This window comes from Pelecanus crispus, chromosome 31 (assembly GCF_030463565.1).
Source record: "Pelecanus crispus isolate bPelCri1 chromosome 31, bPelCri1.pri, whole genome shotgun sequence".
Classification (NCBI taxonomy): Eukaryota; Metazoa; Chordata; class Aves; order Pelecaniformes; family Pelecanidae; genus Pelecanus; species Pelecanus crispus.
The window spans coordinates 231,380-250,611 of record NC_134673.1 but is presented as its reverse complement, the minus strand read 5'-3'; the positions used below and the strand labels follow the sequence as shown (position 1 = coordinate 250,611).

General features: G+C 48.2%; 1 protein-coding gene across 1 annotated transcript; it reads left to right on the top strand.

Moving 5' to 3' along the window:
- Positions 1 to 395: 395 nt before the first annotated feature.
- Positions 396 to 18,525, top strand: LOC104033176 (CD5 antigen-like). The gene is given in 7 exon segments (XM_075725477.1): positions 396 to 426; positions 681 to 930; positions 932 to 999; positions 1,390 to 1,719; positions 2,131 to 2,316; positions 2,319 to 2,444; positions 18,470 to 18,525. Coding segments are annotated over 7 exon segments (1,047 nt in total).
- The last annotated feature ends 707 nt before the right edge of the window (positions 18,526 to 19,232 follow it).

Genomic DNA, 19,232 nt, shown 5'->3' with positions numbered 1-19,232 from the left:
TTGGCTTGTATTACCTGAGCATTCGTACTTTCTTTTTCCACATCTATGGAGGGGATAGACTTCACTGATTTCCCCACTGAAGCTTACAAGCATTAAACCCTGAACTTTCACCACGAGACAATTTTTGCCCTTGGGTGCAATATTCCAGCCAATAACTGCAGATACCAACAGCCTATGGAAGGAGATATCCACAGGCTTGATTTGCCTACACACCTAGATCCAAAGTACACCAGGAGGGTTATGTTTCAGTAGATCCACAAGAGCAGCCAGCAATCAGTGCCAATAGCTGAGCAAACCCAACCCTTCCCCTGAGGAATGGGTAGAAATGTCTCAGTTCTCTCCTCCCCACTTCCAGTCCTTGCAGCAGCATTTGCTGGGAGACACTGGCCTTAACTATGGGGAAACTTACCCAGAACATGAGTGCAGGTTTTGGGAGGGCTGCACCTCTCCCTTCACAGCGGAAAATGAACCCTGTGATTTGTATTGCAAAACAGACTTAATGGTCCCACAAATACCTGTAGCTTTTGGTCATTCCCAGCTCAAAACCACCGAAGATTTGGGGTGGTAGAGTACCCTGTGCTTTTCTTCCTCCTGGTTTGGCAATAATGACAGCCTCACTGGGGAGGAAGCTCCCTCTTTCTCATTCCCTGCCTTCACCCTGGGGTGTCTGCTCTCTCCAGAAGCTGTAGACACAACCAAACTTGAGATCCGCCTGGTGGGTGGTGCCAATCAGTGCTCTGGGAGAGTCAAGGTGCTTCACAGGGACATCTTGGGGACCGTCTGTGACAACCAGTGGGATTTATGGGAGGTGAAGGTTGTGTGCAGACAGCTGGGCTGTGGGACAGCAGTATCAGCCCCTCTAAAGTCTAAATAAGGGAAAGGGAAAGGCCAAATCTGGCTGAGTGACGTGAACTGCACAGGGACAGAAGCTTTGCAAGGCGAAGCCATGGGGAGACAACATATGCAGCCACGTGGAAGATGCCAGTGTGGAGTGCTCAGGCAACCCCCAGGTGCTTTCTACTTCATGCCACATTGGTCCTTCTGCCTCAAATAAGCCAGGGTGCAATTTCTGACCCATCCAGAATGACTTTGTTCAGCTCCAGCTTCCTACCCCACTTGACCCAGAGAAGTTGCGTCACAGCTCCTGGACCTGGAACAACCTGCAGAGCTGGGAGAGGACACAGGTAGTCCCCTCCCTCCCATGATGGCCTCCATGCTGATATTATTTTCCCTTGAAGTTTTTTTCTCAAGCCAGAAGTTATGAAGGTTTGACGGGTGTTTGGGATGAGCAGGGACAGTTTTGGTGCATCATGGGACATTCTGCTTTCTCCAGGTGATCAGGGGCACAGAGACTTGTTCCAAAACTTCTCCCTCATTTGTTTGTGGCAGGAACAGAAATACCTGAGCCAGGGCCAATCCGACTGGTGGGAGGCCCGAACCGATGTGCTGGGAGGGTTGAGGTACTTCATGAAGAACAGTGGGGCAGCGTGTGCCATGATGACTGGGATCTAAGTGATGCCCAAGTCGTGTGCAAGCAACTGGGCTGTGGGGATGCGGTGCTGGCCCCCATTGGAGCCAAGTTTGGATGAGGATTTGACACCATCTGGCTGGATGATGTGAACTGCACAGGGGTGGAAGCTGCTCTCTCTGAGTGCCTGGAGAGGCTGTGGGGGGACCGCAGTTGTTACCGTGGGGAAGATGCCAGTGCAGTTGGTTCAGGTAATCCTTGCATTCTCCTGCTTTTGCCAGCCATGCGTTAGGGTGTCCTCACAGTCAACATGGGCACAATCTGGACAGGAAAAAGGGCTTCCTACGGAGCACTCTCCTACTGACTTGGAGCTAACCTAATAGTCCTGCTGGTTGCCTGGGGTCCTTACGCCATGCAAGAGAGCTTCTGTCTGGGAGGTACTCTCCTCTGCTCACTGGGGTGCTCTGTGGTCATTTTTCTTCAACTCAGGCTTCAGGTTAAGACCGCTGTTGAGTTTCTTGCTTGGACAGTTGCATATCGTATGTGGAGAAAGCTATGGAGGAGAAGCTGCTGTGTGCAGGGCAGGGCAGGGATACTCAGGGAAGCAGGGGGGCACACACCAATGCACAGTCTGAGCATGCCCTCTCTGGATGCATCTGCAGACTCGGGGATCGCCGTCTCCTGGTGCCTGGTGGGTGGGCCCAACTGCTGCTCTGGAAGAGTCGAGGTGCTTCACAAGGACGTCTGGGGGACCGTCTGTGATGACCAGTGGGATTTACAGGAGGCAAAGGTTGTGTGCAGACAGCTGGGCTGTGGGACGGCGCTATCAGCCCTTCCGGAGTCAAAATACTGGGCCAGATCTGGCTGAGTGATGTGAAGTGCACAGGGACAGAAGCATCCCACACTGAATGCAAGGCAAAGCCATGGGGAGGCAACATCTGCAACCATGTGGAAGATGCCAGTGTGGAGTGCTCAGGTAACCGCCCCTCCGTCCCCCATCCTGCACGTGCTGGGCAGTCGGATGGGCAGATCCCACCACACATATGCCCCCTGCCTAAGTCAGGACTGGTCCCAAGCTCCAGTGCAGCTCTGTGGATGTCTGCTGGTGGGAAAAAGAGAGGGACGCAGCAGATTAACTCATCCCATCACCGGGTGCAGTGCTCACCCAATGATCCAGGAGCAGCATTAAGTCCTCTCCTACCTGACACTGCTCTGGTCCCTGTACCACCTCTGGGCTGCAGGGTCATTAGCATCAGCAGACTCCTTGAAGCAGACACACACTAGAGCCTACAGCCATCCGTGAAGACCAGAAAAGCTTCCTCCTGCCCTTTTCCCACAGCCCCTCTCCCTGGCTTTTCTGTCTCCCTTCCCAGCCCAGAGAAGCCCAGCCCTTGCCATATCTCTGGTGCGCTCAGAGACACCTGAGCCTCTGCTGAGCAGGCAAGCTTTCCGCAGGCAGCGGGGTGTGTAGGACTCTCCCTTAACATTTATTTTCTGGGCATTGGTGCAGAGGTGGACATTCCTGAGGAGGGCTCGTGGATGGCCCTCACAAGTGTGCTGGGAGAGTCAAGGTGCTCCATGAGAACCGGTGGGGCAGTGTGTGTGACAACCACTGGGACATGGAGGATGCCAAGGTGGTGTGCAAGCAGGTGGGCTGCGGGTCACCACTGTCAGCTCTGGGAGGTGCCCGCTATGGGCGAGGGCAGGACATCACCTGGCTGGATGATGTCAAATGCAATGGGATGGAAGAGAGCAGCTGTGTGGTGCTCAGTTGCTGACTTGGGTTAAACCACAACAATGCAAAGCCATGCTGCAGCACTGATGTCAATCTGCAGCATTAACAGGGTGGGAAGGAAAGGAACATTGGGCTAGGCGCAGGATGAGCCACATGTGGCTTGAACACAGTGTTTGAACAGGGCACACTGACATTTGGAGCACGGCACGTGAGTGAAGGCATTTGACTAGAGTATGTAAGAACAGAGCTGTTCTCTAAAGGAAGACAAGGCAGGAGCAGAGGGCCACCACCACACAGACAAACCAATGACCTCACCCACAGGGAACAGTCCCACAGCACCAGAAGAGCACAGAAGGATAATGAGAGCAATGGAACCTACCAACAGTACAATAATCATCAGGTGAAGACAAGGTAATGAGCCAGCAGCAAGGTCAATCCAGGAAAGACAAGCAACAACTCCGGAACAAGGCTGGGAACAGGCACACCCACATCAGAGCTCCAGTGAGGATTGAATTTCCAACCCTGAGCTGAAGTGGAGCCCCTGGCCAGAGGGTGTGGCTGGAGGCTCCAGGCTTGGGCAATTAAGGCCTATTAATGCACTCAGCATCCTGACAATAAAAAAGAGGAAAAAAATGGTCCTAATTTTCATGACCTTAGAGAATATCTTGCAGTTTTATCTCTCTCTTACTCTTTCTGTCTTAACTCCTGACCTGGTGGTCATTGGGCAGAATGTGTTGGCCATGAGCAGGTGTGCAAGAAAGGTGGCCTAGCCTTCACAGCTAACAGGGCTAGTAGACTTCCTTTTAGTCAGGTCATCTTCTGGCTGTGACATCACTCAAGACTTCAACACGGATGTGTCAGCCCCACTGACAAGGAGGGAAGGCATTGCCACCTGCCCCAGGACAACTTTCCTTCTCTGGACAGTGTCTTGCCAAGCCTGGAGCCAGCCCCTGCTGTCCCGGGCTGCCTCTAGCAGGAAGTTAGGCTGTCCGTAATTACAAGCAGTACTTGGCAGCTGCACCACTGCAAGGAGCTGGGCTTCCCTGCAGGCTCTGGGGAGGCTTGGGCGTATGCAAACCACAGAGCCATCTCTTGGGCAAGGTCCACAAAGCTCTTTCCTTTTCTTGGATTCCCCAAAGCCACTCTGTGGGGACAATCATCTAAATCTTGTAGAAGTCTGGTTATCTGGCATGCTTTTGGCTGTGGTCCCCAGGGACAGCCCATCCTGCACTACACCTCTTCCAGCACAAGGACAAGGCTGTGCTTCTAAATCCCACTGCATCTTGCACAACTGGCCTTGCCTCATTGAAACCCATCACCTGGTTTAGGCTCTATCAGGCTGGACCAAGAGAGGTGCGATGGCACGCTGTCTTGTCTGCACAGCCTTTCCTAAACTCCTGTACAGCACCCCTGGCCCTCAGCTGACCGTGCATGTGCGTCTTGGACATGTCCTCTGTATTTGAAGAGCTCCCATTCTTGGCTTGGAAAGTGGAGGGGATATTCTAGCAGCACCAGTGGTCATCCCAGTGGGTATTTGTGTTTTGCAGGGTGGAGTCAGGGGCAGGGCGGTTTCTGTAGCTTTGTTGCTGCAGGAGGCTTTTCTAATCACATCTCTTTTTATAGTATTCTTCATCATCAAAGGAGAGAACATCTCTTTCTTATTTTTATGAAAAACAGAGACACCTAGGCACTTGACGTTAGGGGGATACCGTACCATTGATTTTTATTGTCTGAGCTATCCTATCTGCTATGTTTTCCTTTCATGGAATCTGTAAGGATCTTCTCTGACACCTGCTGTTCCTACAGGTCCATGATCTCTTCTCTTTTCCTGGAGGTCTGGGCTTCCTTGCTCCCATCTGGGAATGCTGTCAACGCTGCCTGAGATCTCTTCTGCCTCTCTTCTAAACTCCTCTAGCTGGGCAAGTGCCTAGACTGTGCCTCCATGCACGGCTACTTGTGCACAGCTCAGGGTGACCGGAGCATTCAGAAAGCCTTGCCCACCCCTTCCCATTTTAGCTGTCCCTCCTGGCTCCTTGGGAATGCCAGACTTTCAGGGCAGCTGTTGCTTTTCCTCAACTTTTGTGTCTTGGATTGCTGCTTGTGCCTTTTGCTTCCCAACTTTTCAGCCAAACTTGAGGTGGCTGCTCAGGCTTGGCTTAGCCTGCTTTTCTCTTGCTGAGGCCACCCTGACCATTTGCTGAAATACTTTTTCTGTGTATAAATTCAGCCTCTTTGTGGCTTTTGCTGATTTATAGAGCATGGCTTTACAGTCAGAGGCTGACAGGGACCTCAGTGGGACGCTCTGGCTCACCCAAGTGCGAGGGCTCTGCAAGCAGCTCAGCACCTGCAGCAGGGAGGCTGGCAACTCCTGCTGTGTCTCTGGTTCAGCCAGCTGTGATATTTGCATGCTGCATCCGTGTAGAGAGCACCTTGCACTTGCTAGTAAAACCCACAGGTTTTGTGTTAATAGAGCAATGTAGGGCACAGGATTTGCCTTGAAGTAGCAGGGCAGGAACCCAGGGGTGAGTGGCTACAGACACAAGCTCCAAATCCTGTTGGAGCAGAGCGGTGGAGGTGTTCAAGCTTGGGACCTTCACTTCACTGCACATCATCACCAGGTATTTTGACAGATGTCCAGGTACAGCTCATTTTTCCAAGTTCCCTGGTCAGCGTATTGATACATGTATGTGTTTTGTAGCATCAAAATTAAAAAAAAAGAAATTAATGGTGAGGCAAGTTAACTGTCATAATTTTTGGTAATAAGGGCTTTTTGAGGGCAGGTGACTGAATTCCAAAAGCACATTTGATCGCAAAGCCATAGACACTATGCAAAATTCATGCTTTATAGAAAGTCATATTTACTGTCTCAGTCATCGGGGATGTGCAGCGCCTGGGGGATGAAAGGGAACAGTTCGTAAAGGGAAGTGCACATCTCTGGGGAAAAGAAGCCATTTGTGAGAGATAATCCAAAAGCTTCCCATGACCTGTAGAAGGAAAGGGAGGCTCTTCTTGGTTTCCAAATCCACAAAAAGGAGAAACATTGGCAGAAGTAGAACTTGCCTTTTGGTTCACACCAAACTCCATGCAGCTCCACCAAGGTTGTGACTCCCTCTGCTGGCATGACACAGAGTCATTGCATGGAGTATTTTGGTTTGACTTCCCTTCCCATGTCTTTTCACTTGCTAAAACTCCCCCTCTAGACTGTATGTATGTTTTCATTCAAGGGATTTTTTGTTTGTTTGTTTCATAGAAATAGGCTCAGAAGAATGTAAGACTTCCAGAGGGGGGAGGTTTTATGCAAAATATTTAACATTGATTTATCCACAGGCAGAGCATGGTGTCAGTTTGGGGACAGCACATATTTTATCTTCTAATATTGAAGCAAGTGAGGACATAGGTGCCACACTGCAAGTAGAAAGGCTTTTTTTCTCCCTAAAGAGACCTCCCCAAAACATCCAACGTCAAGGTCTCATCGTCACCTAGCAAAACCTACTCTTCCTGTGTCCCTGTTTCTCCTCCTTCCTCACCCTGGTTCTTCCTTCTATTAAAAGTAGTTCAGGATGGGAGACGGTCCACCCCCCGCTTTACCTCCAGGTCTTCTAACCCTCTTCCTGCACAAGCACTTTGGAGCATGGCTAAGGCAAACAGCAGGTAACTGCTAGGATGGTAAAACTATGCATGTTTTACAGCGCAGTCAGTAAGAGTCATTCCTTTTCCAGTGACTAGTCTGCTTCTAGATTAACTGTAATTTATCAGCCAGCCCTACTAGTTTCTTGTGGTCTGTTTTCCACAGCATTATAGAAAGCTTCTGCTCTCTGAAGTTTTCTAAGGGCTCTTGACACTTCTTTTTACCCATTGTAGAGTATTTGACCACAGACAGTATAAATCCCCAGCCCCACCTGTTTTTATTTTCTTTCACTCTCACTGTACTGCATTGCAAAGGTTAATAGGTAACCTTTGGAAAATAAAAGGGTTCATTTTATGGTCAGGACTGCAGTGGCCGACAGGGTCCAAAGGTCCCAGCAGCCTTCCGAGCATCGCCAAGAGATGTAAGCACCTGCCTGTGGATTTCTGTAAGGAGCAGCTGTGTTTCTGGAAATCCAGGTTTGTGTTTCTGGAAATCCAGGTTTGTGTTTCTCTCTGTTGAAGCAATGGTTTATTTGGCTGCTTCTGTAGGGAAAAGCTCGGAACTCTTTCTTAGCCCTCTGTTTCCTGCAGGCTTTGTGTGCTGTTGGTTGCCAGATGTTTTGGGCATTGTCCTGAAACTCTGGGGATTATCTCTGCTGAGCTCTGTTTTGTGTGTATTTGTGCATGGTGAAGTGCTGCTTGGGAGCGAGAGAAAAACCTCAAACATACCTTCACATCTATCTATCCTGAAACCGTGCTTACTGTCAGATTTGGCTTTGGGGTCACATAGGGTTGGATTTAGTGGAGAGAAATCCATGCTCTGACAGTGAGATGTGGAGGTACAGACGCTTGGAAAGCCCCAGACAAGCATCAGTATCCTGTAATGGGCACAGATCCCTTACTGCACTTCTCCATTTTGTGCGTTTTTGTTTTGTTTTTTTTTTTTCCTGTGACATTACTTTCATTTTTGTTGTTCATCCTTCTCTTTGCTCCTGCTTGTAGCTGCTGTGCTCAGTGTGCAGTGTTATTCTTCCTATCCAGGGTGTTTGTTGCAGTCTTTGCATTTGCTATGGTGGTGGCATTGCAGTCTCAGAAGAGAACCTGCCAGGCACTGTAAGCCTTTCCCTTTGTTTTCACGGCTTTCCACACACACACACCCCCCACCCCCCTTGTGTTTTGCAATATGTAGTGCCTTTTTTTTCTTTTCTTTTCTTTTCTTTTCTTTTCTTTTCTTTTCTTTTCTTTTCTTTTCTTTTCTTTTCTTTTCTTTTCTTTGATTTTCTTTGATTTTCTTTGATTTTCTTTGATTTTCTTTGATTTTCTTTGATTTTCTTTGATTTTCTTTGATTTTCTTTTCTTTGATTTTATTTTCTTTGATTTTCTTTTCTTTTCTTTTCTTTTTTCTTCTTTGTTTCCTTTCTATTCCGATTTTCCTTTCCTATTTCTTTGAATCCCAAGTATCTTAGTTCTTGTAGCTCTATCAGACTCAGCTATGATACAAAACCCAAAGTGAAACAATTTCTCTAGTTGTCTTGGCAGCAGAGGAAGTCCTGAAGGTGATGCTCAGAAAAAGAGGAAATTATGAAAACACATAAAGAATGTGTCAAAAGTTCACATTCTTTGTGGCTATAGGAAGGGACTATATTGTGCCTCAGAAAGATAAAAGAAGTAGGACTCATACTATGTATCATTAACTGGTTAAGTGTGAGGTTTCTAACATCATTTACTGTTGTGCAAGATAAGGAATTCATTCACTCCGTCCCATCGGCAGGCAGGTGTTCAGCCATCTCCAGGAAAGCAGGGCTCCATCACATGTAACAGTAACTTGGGAAGACAAATGCCATAACTCCAAACGTCCCCCCTTCCTTCTTCTTGCCCCAGCTTTATATGCTGAGCATGATGTCATATGGTAGGGCATATCCCTTTGGTCAGTTGGGCTCAGCTCTCCCAGCTGTGTCCCCTTCCACCTTCTTGTGCACCCTCAGCCTACTCGCTGGTGGGGTGGGGTGAGAAGCAGAAAAGGCCTTGGCTCTGTGTAAGCACTGCTCAGCAGTAATGAAAACATGCCTGCGTCATCAACCCTGTTTTCATCACAAATCCAAACCACAGCCCCATACAGCCTACTATGAAAGCAATTACCTCTGTCCCAGCCCAGACCAGCACATTTAGTTTCCTAGTTTCCCTTTACCAGCAGTGAAGAAAAACAGCCACCTCTGGATCATGATGTATTTTCTCCTCCTTTGAAAGTATGTGTGGAGAAATTTTCAGTTGTCTTAGTAGTTACAACCAGTGAAAACTGAAAATCCTTAGGGAAGTTTGCATGGGCCATAACTCATGAGAGGTTCCATTTTGCATTGTAGAAAAGTGTGTGGTGGGGAGGAGAGAAGCAAATCTATGACCTGCCTGGACAGGTGGTGCACTGCAAAGCAGTGCTTATTATGTTTTGCTAGGTCAAAATCAAATTAAGATCTCATTTTTTTATATATATATATATTACAGTTATATTTGTTATAGTATAACATATATATTTGTATATGGGTTTATATCTCTACGTGTAGAGAGAGAAAAAGAGTGGTTTTGGTTATACAAATCTTAGAAACTTCTGCTTTAAAATCCTAGTTAATTAAAAATATTTTGGGGGAAAAATGGTTATAGTATTTCCAAAGTGAAATATTTAATTTAGAAAATACCAATACGTCCTTATCTTCTATTTTTTTTTTTTCTTTAAGGCAGAATTTATGTTCTGGGCTTTTGTATCTGTATTGTCTTTGCCTTTTAACTGCAAGGAGCCACCTCCAGTCCTGTCACTGGTCCTACTACTGAGACACATGTCTGCCCAGCTCAGGAATCGCTCACTTCATAACCACTGACTGTTATCAGTGTTGCAGTGTCTCCATACAGAGCATAAGAACAATCCTAGGAGCTCTCTGGCTGCTGAATCACTCCCCAGGTTCACCTGGGGTGCAACCAGGCATGTGGGTAGTGCACGTAAGCAGACAACAAGGCGTTGGAGTGAAGCTGGGAATGACGCAACTCAGCTGTGCAGCACCCCACATCCTTTATTTGGCATTCGAACATAGACTTTTCTCTTCCACACAGGTATGGGGCTCTCGGTCCAGCTGACAGCAGTCATCTTCATCTTGGTATTGGTGTCTACGCACCATCCCACTGCAGGTAGTTTTGCTCTGTCATGGATTAATTTTGCTCTGTACTAAACCCATTTCAGAGATGATGAATAGATTTGAACTGATGCTCCCTATGACTTTCTTCTCCACTGAAGGAGGTTCAGATTTAGATGATTTCTTTGGCTTTCATGTGAACAGAGATGTATGTTCTGGGATGCAGTGTGAGTGTCGATCTGCTGGAGGGTAGGATGGCCCTGCAGAGGGTTGAGGACAGGCTGGACCGATGGGCCGAGGCCAACTGTATGAGCTTTAACAAGACCAAGTGCCGGGTCCTGCACTTGGGTCACAACAACCCCATGCAATGCTCCAGGCTTGGGGAAGAGTGGCTGAAAAGCTGCCTGGCCGAAAAGGACCTCGGGGTGTTGGTAGACAGCCGGCTGAACATGAGCCAGCAGTGTGCCCAGGTGGCCAAGAAGGCCAACAGCATCCTGGCTTGTGTCAGGAATAGTGTGGCCAGCAGGAGCAGGGAGGTGATTGCCCCCCTGTACTCGGCACTGGTGAGGCTGCACCTGGAATCCTGTGTCCAGTTTTGGGCCCCTCAATACAAGAAAGACATTGAGGTGCTGGAGCGTGTCCAGAGAAGGGCAAGGAAGCTGGGGAAGGGTCTGGAGCACAGGGCTGATGGGGAGCGGCTGAGGGAACTGGGATTGTTCAGCCTGGAGAAGAGGAGGCTGAGGGGAGACGTTATCGCTCTCTACAACTCCCTGAAAGGAGGTTGTAGTGAGGTGGGTGTTGGTCTCTTCTCCCGTGTAGTTAGCGATAGGAAGAGAGGAAATGGTCTCAAGCTGTGCCAGGGGAGGTTTAGGTTGGATATGTCCTGGTTTCGGCTGGGATAGAGTTAATTTTCTTCCTAGCAGCAGGCACAGTGCTGTGTTTTGGATTTAGTAGGAGAAGAATGTTGATAACATGCTGATGTTTTTAGTTGTTGCTGAGTACTGCTTATGCCAGTCAAGGACTTTTCAGCTTCCCATGCTCTGCCAGGCGCACAAGAAACTGGGAGGGGGCACAGCCAGAAGAGTTGATCCAAACTGACCAAAGGGCTATTCCATACCATATGACGTCATGCTCAGTATATAAACTGGGGGGGGGTTGGCCGGGGAGCAGCGATCGCTGCTCGGGAACTGTCTGGGTATCGGTCGGCGGGTGGTGAGCAATTGCATTGTGCATCACTTGCTTCGTGTATCATTATTATTATTATCATTATTATACTGTTACTATTAGCATTACTATTTTACTTTATTTCAATTATTAAACTGTTCTTATCTCAGCCCAGGAGTGTTTCTCACTCTTACTCCTCCAATTCTCTCCCCCATCCCATCGGGGTAGGGGGAGTGAGCGAGCGGCTGCGTGGTGCTTAGTTGCTGGCTGGGGCTAAACCACGACAGTCCTTTTTTGGCGCCCAACGTGGGGCTTGAGATAACAACAGATTAATCAGAGTGTATTAAGGAGTCTGTTAACAGTTGCCGGTCACGATATTAGTTCTTCTGATCTGCACCATGTTCTTTTTTTTGCAGCATGCGTTAAAGCTTGCTGTCAGTTTGTGTAGTGTGCTATGCTCTGCAGTGATTCATGATCTTTTGCTTGGGAGGCTCCTTATCAAAACCCTGACCTTGAGCATTCTTTGGTATTTGGGTTTCATACAGAAGTCACTACTGTACTTCGGGTACTACCTCATAGAGAGAGTTAGCAATTATACTTCTTACTCTGAGAGGCTTGTTGTGGAGGAAATACAGAATGGCACCTTTGCTGCTTTCTTCTATGATGTTTCCTCCTTCATTACAACAACTTTCCTGTATCTTGAACGCCCCTGGGCAGTTAAGATACTTCTATTGATAATTCTTGGGAATGTTGTTTCCGTTTTGATAAAGGTCAGTAAGCAGTTTAAAAATACCATCCAGAGATCTACCCCAAGGCTGGATAGTTATGAGTGGCAGGGTGTGTGGGATCGTATGCGCAAGTACCTAGGGCAGTGGGCACCTCCAGTGTTTTGGAACTTCACCCCTGAACAAGTGCAGAATCCTGAAGAACTAGTAAAGTATTTGGAAGAAGTATGTTCTCACCCTGGCAACTCCAAAGAGACACAACTCATTGCAACATGCTGGGGACTGGCCCATGCTTATAGAGCCCTGTTCAACACAATTCAGTACCCTCAAGGGAAAGAGAGGGTCTCTGGATCTGATGACAAAACAACAGGCACTGTGGCTACTCCAACCACAGCCACAAGCACTGCAGCTACTCCAACACCCACCACAGACACTGTGGCTACTCCAACACCCACCACAGGTACTGCAGCCACTCCAACCCCAGTGGCAGGCACTGCGGCTAAACCAGAGAACCAACCTGCGCCGGTATCAGTTGCCCCTATACAGAAGAAGAAATACATGAGGAAATCAGTTCGTTTAGTAAGGGATGAAGATGAACCAGGGCCATCACGAGAACCAGAGGAGGAAGAACCCATAAATGAGATGGTGACCACCCGATCCCTATCCCTGAGTGAGCTGTGAGATATGCGAAAAGATTTCGGTCGTCATCCAGGCGAGCACATCATCACCTGGCTGCTCCGATGCTGGGATAATGGGGCCAGTAGCCTGGATTTAGAGGGTAGGGAAGCCAAGCAGCTGGGATGCCTTTCCAGGGAAGGGGGCATTGACAAAGCAATTGGAAAAGGGGCAAAACCGCTCAGCCTCTGGAGGCGACTTCTGTCAAGCGTGAAGGAAAGGTATCCCTTCAAGGAGGATGTTTTATACCGCCCAAGCAAATGGACCACCGTAGAGAAAGGTATCCAGTACCTGAGGGAATTAGGCGTGCTGGAGGTGATTTACAGTGACCTGAATGATGAGCGGTTAACCAAAGACCCAGATGAAGTCAGGTGCACACAATCCATGTGGCGGAAGGTGGTACGGAGCGCACCAGCATCGTATTCCAACTCGTTGGCAATACTAGCCTGGAAAGACGACGAGGCACCAACGGTGGATGAAGTGGCTAGACAACTCTGGGAGTACAAAGTAAGTATCTCTTCCTCCCTCCGGGCCTGCGTCTCGGCTGTGGAAAAACTGTCTGAAAAAATGTGCCAAGAGTTCCAACAACTCAGAGAGGATCTGTCCTACTCCCCACCTGCACGGACCAGTGTCTCAGCCATTAGGAGTCAACGTCCCTATGCTCAAGACAGAGGATATAGAGGATACACACCACGGGACACCCTGTGGTTTTACCTGCGTGATTATGGAGAGGACATGAGAAAGTGGGATGGAAAACCCACCTCAACCTTAGAGGCACGGGTGCGTGAGTTGCAAGGAAAAACTATTTGAAAAGGCGGTTCTCCCAGGAAAATTGCAGCTCCAGTTTCCAGTGAGCAGTTCCCCAGACAGAGTAAGAGGGCTAATTTTACTTCCGACCTTGATCAGGGGACTTTTGATTCACATTTACAGGAAGTGAACAGCGAATACTGTGACCAGTGTTAGAGGGGCCCTGCCTCCAGCCAGGTGGAGGAAAGGGACAACCGGGTTTACTGGACTGTGTGGATTCGATGGCCTGGAACGTCAGACCCACAGGAGTATAAGGCTCCAGTGGACACCGGTGCACAGTGCACGCTAATGCCATCAAGCTATAGAGGGGCAGAACCCATTTGTATTTCTGGAGTGACAGGGGGATCCCAACAGCTCACTGTACTGGAAGCTGAAGTGAGCCTAACTGGGAATGAGTGGCAGAAGCACCCCATTGTGACTGGCCCAGACGCTCCGTGCATCCTTGGCATAGACTACCTCAGGAGAGGGTATTTCAAGGACCCAAAAGGGTACCGGTGGGCTTTTGGTATAGCTGCTTTGGAGACAGAGGAAATTAAACAGTTGTCCACCTTGCCCGGTCTCTCAGAGGACCCTTCGATTGTAGGGTTGCTGAAGGTTGAGGAACAACAGGTGCCGATTGCTACCACAACTGTGCACAGGCGGCAATATCGCACCAACCGAGACTCCCTGATTCCCATCCATAACCTGATTCGTCGACTGGAGAGCCAGGGAGTGATCAGCAAGACTCGCTCACCCTTTAACAGTCCCACATGGCCAGTGCGAAAATCTAATGGGGAGTGGAGACTAACAGTGGACTATCGTGGCCTGAACAAAGTTACACCGCCGCTGAGTGCTGCCGTGCCAGACATGCTAGAACTTCAATACGAACTGGAGTCAAAGGCAGCCAAGTGGTATGCCACCATTGACGTCACTAATGCGTTTTTCTCCATCCCTTTGGCAGCAGAGTGCAGGCCCCAGTTTGCTTTTACCTGGAGGGGTGTTCAGTACACCTGGAACCGACTGCCCCAGGGGTGGAAGCACAGCCCCACCATTTGCCATGGACTGATCCAGACAGCACTGGAACAGGGTGAACCTCCAGAACATCTGCAGTACATTGATGACATCATTGTGTGGGGCAACACAGCAGAAGAAGTTTTTGAGAAGGGAAAGAAAATAGTCCAAAACCTTCTGAAGGCTGGTTTTGCCATAAAACAGAGTAAGGTCAAGGGACCTGCACAGGAGATCCAATTTTTAGGAATAAAATGGCAAGATGGACGTCGTCAGATCCCAATGGAGGTGATCAACAAAATAACAGCTATGTCCCCACCAACTAGCAAAAAGGAAACACAAGCTTTCTTAGGCGTTGTGGGGTTTTGGAGAATGCATATTCCAAATTACAGCCAGATCGTAAGCCCTCTCTATCAAGTGACCTGGAAGAAGAACGAATTCAAATGGGGCCCTGAGCAACAACAAGCCTTCGAACAAATTAAACGTGAGATAGTTCATGCAGTAGCCCTTGGGCCAGTCCGGGCAGGGCAGGATATTAAAAATGTGCTCTACACCGCAGCCGGGGAGAATGGCCCTGCCTGGAGCCTCTGGCAGAAAGCACCAGGGGAGACTCGAGGTCGACCCCGAGGGTTTTGGAGTCGGGGATACAGAGGATCCGAAGCCCGCTACACTCCAACTGAGAAAGAGATACTGGCAGCATATGAAGGGGTTCGAGCTGCTTCAGAAGTGGTTGGTACTGAAGCACAGCTCCTGCTGGCACCCCGACTGCCGGTGTTGGGCTGGATGTTCAAAGGGAGGGTCCCCTCTACACATCATGCAACTGATGCTACGTGGAGTAAGTGGGTTGCATTGATCACACAACGGGCTCGAATAGGAAACCCCAGTCGCCCAGGAATCTTGGAAGTGATCATGGACTGGCCAGAAGGAAAAAACCTTAGAATATCACCAGAGGAGGAGGTGACACGTGCTGAAGAGGCCCCACTGTATAATAAATTGCCAGAAAATGAAAAGCAATATGCCCTGTTCACTGCTGGGTCCTGTCGTCTTGTGGGAAAGCATCGGAGGTGGAAAGCTGCTGTATGGAGTCCTATACGACAAGTCGCAGAAACTGCTGAAGGAGAAGGGGAGTCGAGTCAGTTTGCAGAGGTGAAAGCCATCCAGCTGGCTTTAGATATTGCTGAAAGAGAAAAGTGGCCAGTCCTTTATCTCTATACTGACTCATGGATGGTGGCAAATGCCCTGTGGGGGTGGCTGCAGCAATGGAAGCAGAGCAACTGGCAGCGCAGAGGCAAACCCATCTGGGCTGCCGCATTGTGGCAAGATATTGCTGCCCGGGTAGAGAACCTGGTTGTAAAAGTTCGTCACGTAGATGCTCATGTACCTAAGAGTCGGGCCACTGAAGAACATCAAAACAACCAGCAAGTAGATCAGGCTGCTAAGATTGAAGTGGCTCAGGTGGATTTGGACTGGCAACATAAGGGTGAATTATTTATAGCTCGGTGGGCCCATGACGCCTCAGGCCATCAAGGAAGGGATGCAACATACGGATGGGCTCGTGATCGAGGGGTGGACTTAACTATGGACAGTATTGCACAGGTTATTCATGAGTGTGAAACATGCGCTGCAATCAAGCAAGCCAAGCAGTTCAAGCCCCTTGGGTATAGTGAACGATGGCTGAAATATAAATATGGGGAGGCCTGGCAGATTGATTACATCACGCTCCCACAGACCCGCCAAGGCAAGCACTACGTGCTCACCATGGTGGAAGCAACCACTGGGTGGTTGGAAACATATCCCGTGCCCCATGCCACCGCCCGGAACACCATCCTGGGCCTTGAAAAGCAAGTCCTGTGGCGACATGGCACCCCAGAAAGAATTGAGTCAGACAACGGGACTCATTTCCGAAACAACCTCATAGACACCTGGGCCAAAGAGCACGGCATTGAGTGGGTGTATCACATCCCTTACCATGCACCAGCCTCCGGGAAAATTGAGCGATACAATGGTTTGTTAAAGACTACCCTGAGAGCAATGGGTGGTGGGACGTTTAAACATTGGGATACGCATTTAGCAAAAGCCACCTGGTTAGTCAACACCAGGGGATCTGCCAATCGAGCTGGCCCTGCCCAATCAAAACTTCTACGTACTGTAGAAGGAGAGAAAGTCCCTGTAGTGCACATGAAAAATATGCTGGGGAAGACAGTCTGGGTTGCTTCCCCCTCTGGCAAAGGCAAACCCATTCGTCGGATTGCTTTTGCTCAAGGACCTGGGTGCACTTGGTGGGTGATGCGAAAGGATGGGGAAGCCCAATGTGTACCTCAAGGGAATTTGATTTTGGGTGAAAATAGCCAATGAACTGAATTGTATAATATTAATTGCTTTATAAGACTGTATGTTATCTCTTAACTATATGTTATCTCTTAACTGCATGTTAATATAATAATATAGTAGGTTAATATTAAGTATATAATACTATATATTATGATTGCTATATGCCGCATCAATGGTATTGCAGTAAGAATTGCCCAGCTTAATGAAAATGAACTTTGATGAAACCATGTTGGAATGAGAACTGACTTCAGCATGCAACAGTCCAACACTGCACTCCACCTCTCCTGCTCTGAAAGACTGTGATGACAGATGGAACCCAAAGTCATGGGCTAAATGAACTCAATGGACATTTTAGAGGGATGGGCCATAGACGAAGGGAATGATATCTGTGTGTATATCAAGATAGGGAAAGCGGTGGTGATTAATTGGAACACATTGGAAAGGGGAGGCCCTGTGCATGACGTAGATGGTATAGAATAAGGGGTGGATACTGTCCTGGTTGTGGCTGGGATAGAGTTAATTTTCTTCCTAGCAGCAGGCATAGTGCTGTGGTTTGGATTTAGTAGGAGAAGAATGTTGATAACATGCTGATGTTTTTAGTTGTTGCTGAGTACTGCTTATGCTAGTCAAGGACTTTTTCAGCTTCCCATGCTCTGCCAGGCACACAAGAAACTGGGAGGGGGCACAGCCAGAAGAGTTGATCCAAACTGACCAAAGGGCTATTCCATACCATATGACGTCATGCTCAGTATATAAACTGGGGGGGGGGTTGGCCGGGGAGCAGCGATCGCTGCTCGGGAACTGTCTGGGTATCGGTCGGCGGGTGGTGAGCAATTGCATTGTGCATCACTTGCTTCGTGTATCATTATTATTATTATCATTATTATACTGTTACTATTAGCATTACTATTTTACTTTATTTCAATTATTAAACTGTTCTTATCTCAGCCCAGGAGTGTTTCTCACTCTTACTCCTCCGATTCTCTCCCCCATCCCATCGGGGTAGGGGGAGTGAGCGAGCGGCTGCGTGGTGCTTAGTTGCTGGCTGGGGCTAAACCACGACAGATATTAGGAAAAATTTCTTTACAGAAAGGGTGGTCAAGCATTGGACCAGGCTGCCCAGAGAGGTGGTGGAGTCCCCATTCCTGGAAGTGTTCAAAAAACGGGTAGATGTGGCACTCTGGGACATGGTTTAGTCTAGTCTACCCTTGATTGGTTTAGTGTGGCCTTGGTAGTGTAGGTTAATGGTTGGACTGGATGATCTTAAAGGTCTTTTCCAACCTAAACGATTCTATGATTCTATGATTAAACTGAGCACCTGAGAGCTATTGATCTAAGGTACTTGTGTGGTCAATAGGAGAAGACGGGCATAACATAACTGATTTATGTCAGACTCCCATCTTCCCAGGGAATGAATTGCTTTGTAGGGAAGGCAATTTCTCCATGGTTTCTCTACAAGACGATTGCCTCATTTGTGAGATGAACATACCTAGATACCCTAATGTTCTCAACACTACAAAGGGAGGTGACAGGAAATTTTGACTTGCATGATGCGTGGCAGCACTGGGTGCTTGTGATTTGAAATGGATGGCTTTGTGTTTCCAATGCATCTATGTGCTTTTCTTCATCCTCAAATAGGCAGCTGCTGCTCCTGATCAGAGCTGTGAGAGGATGTGCTAATATCATAGGATAAGGACTGCAACTTCAGTGGGGCAAGCACTTATAGGGCATCATAAATGCAAAACTTCTCACAGACTTCTTCCCCCTTACAGCCTTTAAAACCCCTGTGATTGCTGAGCACAGCTCACCCGTTCATCTGTCTCTTCTGTAGGTGGTGGCCATGATCCATTGCTTGTCTTGGATGGTTATGAGGATGATGGTATTTGACTGAAATGTTTCTCGGAGAGGTTGTTTTCTGACGTTCAGCTGTTGTGGACAGATGGTGGAGGACACAATGTCACTGGGACTCCTCTCACCACTGGCACCATAGCTGCTAATACTGGCAGCTCCATCATTCTAAAACCAGGATCTGGAAGCTCTGTGTCCTGCAAAATAATTGATAAACTGCTGAAAACATCAACAGAATCTTCAGTTGTCATTGCGGGTGAGTATGAGCTTGTGTCCTTGTGGCCTGCGAGGAAAAACAGTGAGCTGATGCCTGCAGAGCAGATTGCCGCAGGGCCTCAGATTTCTCGTGGAATAGAATAATCAGTTGTCACAGAAGTTTTCTTCTGTGGTACTTCTTGGTCTTTGCACTGAACCACCATTCGGTTCCATGGGCAACTCCCAAACACTGCCAAAATATTACTAATAAAAACACCCTTCCATGGGTGTAATGCCGTGTGGGGGAGGTGAAATCTCGTTATCGAGTGGTGCTTATTCTCACCTGCAAGGATGGAGGCTGTTGTTCCATCTCTCTCTCTCTCTCTCTCATGTTTTCTTCTACTTCTATTTCTATTACTCTAACATCTAATATTCTATTCTATTCTATTCTATTCTATTCTATTCTATTCTATTCTAATGCAGTGATTTACACAAATCTCTGATGGTGCTTTATAAAACAGTCCAGGGATGCAAAAGTCCCAGTGAACTGC